The sequence below is a fragment of the Camponotus floridanus genome, unplaced genomic scaffold, assembly GCF_003227725.1.
Source record: "Camponotus floridanus strain SB8 unplaced genomic scaffold, Cflo_v7.5 scaffold389, whole genome shotgun sequence".
Taxonomy (NCBI): Eukaryota; Metazoa; Arthropoda; class Insecta; order Hymenoptera; family Formicidae; genus Camponotus; species Camponotus floridanus.
The window spans coordinates 1,026-7,755 of NW_020229535.1; the positions used below are offsets into that span (position 1 = coordinate 1,026).

The 6,730-nt window shown below is 37.4% G+C and overlaps 1 protein-coding gene across 1 annotated transcript; it reads left to right on the forward strand.

Moving 5' to 3' along the window:
- Window positions 1-518: 518 nt before the first annotated feature.
- LOC112638849 lies at window positions 519-1,781 on the forward strand. The gene has a single exon (XM_025411242.1). The coding sequence runs from the start codon at window positions 519-521 to the stop codon at window positions 1,779-1,781; it is 1,263 nt and encodes a 420-aa protein (XP_025267027.1).
- Window positions 1,782-6,730: the final 4,949 nt, after the last annotated feature.

Sequence of the window (6,730 nt, forward strand, 5' to 3'; positions counted from 1 at the left end):
CCTATTTTTGGCTCACCCGCAGGCTCGCTCGACCCGAGACACTTGCCCTTAAGGCACCTGTTCTCGGGATACACGTGTTACGCCCTTCCTTCGGCCCATCCTTCCTCGGGCCTGGACGTAACATACGTAAATTTTGGGGGCTCGTCCGGGATTGATATGTGCGATTCAAGGAAACGGGAATGAGTGACGGGACTCGAGGTAAAGCCGATAAAAAAGAAGTAGAAAAATTTTATAAACTCGGTTTGGAAGAGAAAAAATCTAAATCTAAAATTGGAATTACGTCATCTACTTCCGGTTTACTTCATACATCCACTCCAAAAAGAACTGTAGGATCTATACCAAGACATTTCGATCTTTCTTTAGAGAACACAGACACTAACATAAATAATACTATTTTAATAGCCGACACGCCCGAGCCAAATTCTGACAATTCCGGCGATATAACTTGCCAAGAATATTACACACTTACTAATACTCTTATTTATAAAGCAGAAAAAGATTTTGATAGGTCTGAAACCATGACTCACCAAAACCCGTTTGCTACCTTAAAATACGCGGTTGAAGCTGTTCCTTTTTTCGATGGTAAAAACATTCCGCTCAGTTATTTTATCGAAGGATGTGAGGAAGCTAAATCCATGCTACCTAAAGAAGCTGAAGCACAGTTTACCAAAGTAATAAGAACCCGAATAGTCGGCGAAGCCCGACGAACCATCCAAGATCAAGATTTTGACACAGTATCCAATTTGACTTCATATTTAAAACAAATTTACGGACCTTCTAAAAATGTATACATACTACAAGGAGAATTAGGACGCGTTTACCAAAAAAATGAAGAAGATGTAGTCACATATGCAAATCGCGTAAAATTGCTGGGAAAACAGATTTTAGAAGCATACCGTAGTACTAGTCGTTCTTTACCTGATCAAAATATAAAGGCATCATTAGAAGGTGACATGTGCAAATGTTTTATCCGAGGACTTAAACCCGAAATAGAACAAAGAATTGCGAGAGACTTAGACGTGCATGGAACCGTTGCTGACGCTTTAAGAATAGAAAGAGAACTTCGGGCAATGACAGATTTACGACAGGGACAAGAGACTCACTCAGGTCAAAACAAGCCGCGAATACGAGAAACTTGCCAGATCTGTTATAAAGAAGGACACGTGGCTAGTAACTGCAGGAAGCTCACACAGTCATCCTCTTTGGGTCAACTTCCAGGAGCCTTGGGAACCGAAATTCTGATTTGCCAGATTTGCAAAAAACGCGGACACAGTGCAGATAAATGTCGCCTGCGCGATCCTCAATATCGCCAACCAGTAAATGTAATCCAACAACGAATTATAACCTGTCAACTATGTTCTAAAACCGGACACGACGCGAAACTATGTCGTCAAAATAACAACAATAATCAAGCCAATAAAACCTCTGTAATTTGCCAATGGTGCGATAAAACTGGTCATTCAGCTAATAATTGTTGGAAGAAACAAAATGAACAACGCAATTCAATAAATAAAACTACCGTTACTTGTCAAATCTGCAACAAAATAGGACATATCGCTAAAGATTGCCGCACTAGAACGAATTCAACACCTACAACCAACTCCTTTTGTCGATATTGTAAGGCACAAGGACATCTTCTTGAAAACTGTCAATTACGGATCGCGAGTAATAATCGTTGGAAAGAAAAAGATCAGGGAAACTACAATGGGCCTTCGACGTCGGGTGTGCGACAGGGGCCCGAGCAAGCTTCACACCCGTCCACTCAGCAGGACGCCAAATAAACCGAAACCCAGATGTACGGCCTGTGACAGTGACCCTCGCTAAAGACAGTCGCGTGCCTACTGTTCAGGTCCAGCTCACCAAAGCATCCGCTCATATAACTCTCATGCTAGATACAGGATCCGGACCGAATATAATTAAAGAGAAATTCACACCTAAAGATATTAATATAAATTTCGATAATATTTTAAAATTAAATGGTATAAATAATTATCCTGTTTACACACTCGGAGAAATTATGTTAACAATTTTCGGAATATCTGTATCTTTTCACATTGTATCCGACGACTTTCCGATTCCACAATCCGGAATACTTGGAAATGATTTCTTCAAGCAAACTTCTTCAAAAATAGATTACGCGGAGGGACACCTAAACATTTCTGGAATTAATGTGCCTTTCTCCTCCCCTGAAACTATTACCGTACAACCAAGATCCGAGTCATTATTTTATGTAAGAATAATCAATCCTGAAATAAAAATAGGATACATACCGAAGTTAAAGGTAGAGCACGGAATTTATCTAGGGGATACAATAGTGGAAAACGTTTCTGGAAAGGCTTATTTGAATATCATAAGCACTCTAGATGAAGAGGTGGAAGTCCGTGTGCCGACATTACATTTAAAACCATTAGACGAATTATTCGATGACCATAATTCGAACATTGCAACATTCGACAAGGAAAAATCAACAAGATCATTGAAGGATTCCAGGAAAATCGACGAAACTCGAACTGATTCCATAAATGAAGATGCTTTCGGAATCCATGATAATATTATTCTCAATGAAGATGCTGAAATCGGTAATAAAATCCAAGAAAGAAACGAAGACGAAACACTTGAAAATACGAAACAAAAAAGGATGAATCAAAATAAAAGAAACAAAATTAAAGGAGGAAATAAAACTTATACAAATAAAAATTCTAATAATTTAACAATCCCTGAAGAGGGAAATTATCAAACCTCTTTAGAAAAAAATAATTCTGGAATTTCGGAGGGAAGTTTCCAAACCTCGACAGAAAATTCCAGTTCCGAGGTAAATTGCCAAACCTCTTTAGAAAAAATTAATTCTGGAATTTCGGAGGGAAGTTTTCAAACCTCGTCAGAAAATTCCAGCCCCGTCGATTGCAAGGAGGGAGGTTACCAAACCTCACTACGAAAATCGACACCTTATCCTAAAAAGAAAAGAAGTTCTTTATCCTCTCTAGACTTTACATCTCCAAAGGATGGATTATTTACAAGAAAAAACGATAATAATAAACTAGAAACCTCCTATGTTATAATAAAAGACCTCGTCCAAGAGGCTCAAGAATATAATTCGAACATTAGAAAAACCGAAAATTCTCGGAAAATTAATCACAAGAATAAGCCGTCTTCGAAACTTTCTACGTCCTTATGTAATAAATCTCAAGAAATAATAGATGAATTTACGAGAAAACATAAATCTAAACACGAGTTTGACATTACAACTTCTGAGCCGCATCATTGCTTGGTACTTTCCGAGGAAACTAAGGAAGATCGACTCTCTAAAATTATCGACTTATTGCGATTAGAGCATTTAAATGAAAAAGAACAGGGAAACGTAACAAAATTAATAGCAAATAGCCAAGATCGTTTCCACATTCCCGGAGAAAATTTAACCGCAACTCACGTTTTGCAACATCAAATAACGACCACCGATGATCACCCGATAAATACTCGGCAATATAGATTTCCGCAAATACATAAAGAAGAAATAAACAAGCAGGTAGAGGACCTCCTACTGGGAGGCATAGTGAAACACTCGCAGTCGCCTTACAATACGCCCATATGGATCGTGCCTAAGAAAGACGATTCTAAAGGAAATAAACGCTGGAGGATGGTTCTCGATTTTCGAGCCTTAAACGAAAAAACTATTGGAGACGCTTACCCACTACCTAATATTGTTGATATACTAGATCAGTTAGGGGGAGCGCAATATTTTTCCATATGCGATCTCGCATCCGGATTTCATCAAATAAAAATGGATCCGGCCGACAGTCATAAAACCGCTTTTACAACTCCTTTCGGACATTACGAATTCGATAGAATGCCCTTCGGTTTAAAAAACGCTCCGGCTACTTTTCAACGCTTAATGGATTTAGTATTGACAGGACTACAGGGTGAAGAATTATTTGTATATATGGATGACATAGTTATTTATGCCAAGTCATTAGAAGAACATGAAAGAAAATACAACGCTCTAATAGAACGTCTTCGAAGAGCTAATTTAAAACTACAGCCTGACAAGTGCGAGTTTCTGAAATCGGAAGTAACATATTTAGGACACGTAATTAGCAAAGATGGAGTAAAACCAGATCCCAAAAAATTAGAAGCTGTAAAATTATTTCCGAGACCGAAAACGCCGAAAAACATTAAACAATTTCTAGGACTTGCCGGATACTACAGACGTTTTATATCCAATTTCTCTAAATTTGCTAAACCGCTAACGTCCTTATTAAAAAACAACACAAATTTCGAATGGACATCCGAACAAGAAGAATCATTTCAAATCTTGAAACGAAAGTTATGCGAAGAACCTGTATTACAATATCCCGATTTCTCGAAACCATTCATATTGACTACAGATGCTTCAGGAATAGCCATAGGCGGAATCCTATCACAAGGAGAAATAAACAGAGACCGACCGATCGCATACGCATCACGTACTCTAACAGATAACGAAGTAAAATATGACACTTATGAAAAAGAAGCCCTAGCCATAGTTTATTGCGTAAAGCATTTTAGACCATACTTATACGGAAGAAAATTTACTTTAGTTACTGATCATAAACCTTTAACGTGGTTCAAGAATGCACAAGACGCAAACATGCGAATATTACGCTGGAGACTGAAACTAGCAGAGTACGATTATGATGTTGTATACAAAGCTGGGAAAACTAATGTAAATGCAGACGCATTATCACGGAATCCTGCAAATCTCATGGAAGCAAAATGTAATATTATAAAAGATAAGCCGCTGAATCCTAATAATTCGCAAGATGCAGAGAAAATTTCTAGGATGTTAGAAGAATCCGACGATGAGGGAGAAAGCGAAGACGAAGATTTTCATTTATATCTTTCGGACAATGAAACAGATGAACCGTTTTATGACCATACTAATGCCACATCATCTACCGAAGAAAACGAACCACCACTACCTAAACGCGATCGAATACAAACTCGAAGCCAAACTATAAATCAAAAGGAACAAAGTAAAAATGTTCAAGATATCGAAAGAAGAACAGACGCGCCAGATAAGGACGAAGATAAAGAGGAAGAAGAAGAAGAAGAAAAAGACGAAGAAGAAATTATCAATCTAAATTTACGGAAAGCAAGGACAAAATTTATCGAAAACAAAAGTAATGTCATAGAAAGTCGCGAATTATTATTTTTACGAAAAGATAACGTAATGTATTTTGTTGACACCAACGGAAAACCTTTAGATTCAGGCTCACAAAAACTCTTCGAGCGAAATAGCCTTCCAAGTCTTGGGTCCCTTGCTCTAGGCAAACCTAAGGCCATAAAATATAAAAACTACTACCACATAGCTCTGCCTATTATAGAAGGACAACAGGAGGGTCCTACAATGACCTTAAACCAAATATCAACCACCGTAAATAATCTACACGATATCATTCAAGATTTAAAATTAGAAACAATTAGTATTGCAAAAACGGAAACAATTAATAACGTACCATGGAATAATATTAAATCACAACTTCTGTCAACATTCGTTAATATACCCGTTAAATTGATTATATGTAATGGATTAGTCAAATATCCACCTAAAGATTTACGAACTGTCATTATTGGAGAGATGCACTGCTTACCCACAGGAGGACACCGTGGCGTTACAAAAACTTACAACAGAATAAAACATAACTATTATTGGGAGAACCTGAAAGCCGACGTCCAAAGATACATCCAGCAATGCTTACAATGTCAACTCAAAAAACTCGTTAGAGTCAAAACTAAATAGCCTATGATAATTACAGACACACCAGGATCTTCTTTCGACAAGGTCGCTATGGATATCGTAGGACCATTACCGAAAACCGAGAGAGGCAACGAATATATTTTAACGCTACAGGATCAATTAACGAAATATTGTATGGGAATACCGCTACCGAATCAGACTTCCGAGACCATCGCAGAAGCTTTCGTAGATCGATTTATTTGTGTGCTCGGAGCACCAAAAGCAATATTAACGGATCAAGGACGAAACTTTATTAGCGAATTACTAAAAAGGATTGCTAAACTGTTCAAAATTCGCAAGTTTCGAACAACAGCTTTCCACCCTCAATCAAACGGATCTTTGGAGAGATCTCATCATGCATTAGGAGAATATTTAAAACAATATGCGAATGAACAAAAACAGTGGGACAGATGGGTTGGTCTCGCAATGTTCAATTATAACACTAACGTACATGAAGCAACTAAACATACTCCATACGAATTAGTTTTTGGCAAAATAGCAAGAATTCCATCCAACGAACCTCTTACTTCAGAAGATAAACTAGCAAGCTATGATGAATACTTAGTAAATCTCGTTACACAACTTCACGCTATTCAGGGAAATGCTCGCGATAATGTTATCCAAGCAAAAACTAAATCAAAAGATCATTATGACAAGAAAATAAATCCACAGACTTTCAAGCCTGGAGACCAAGTATTTTTTTTAAAAGGTCCTAAACCTGGTAAATTCGGAGATCAATATACCGGACCGCACGAGGTTTTAGAACTTCTTAACAAAAATAATATAAGAATAAAGATAAAGAAAAATAGTCGAATTGTACATCCTAATCGCTTACGAATTTCACACATCAAGCCATCGAAAAGCTAATAACTAAACAATAATTAAATACAATTTCAGATGGATTCCAGAGCCAGAAGACTAATTGCAATAGTAATACTCCTAATAATGCAGTTTCTT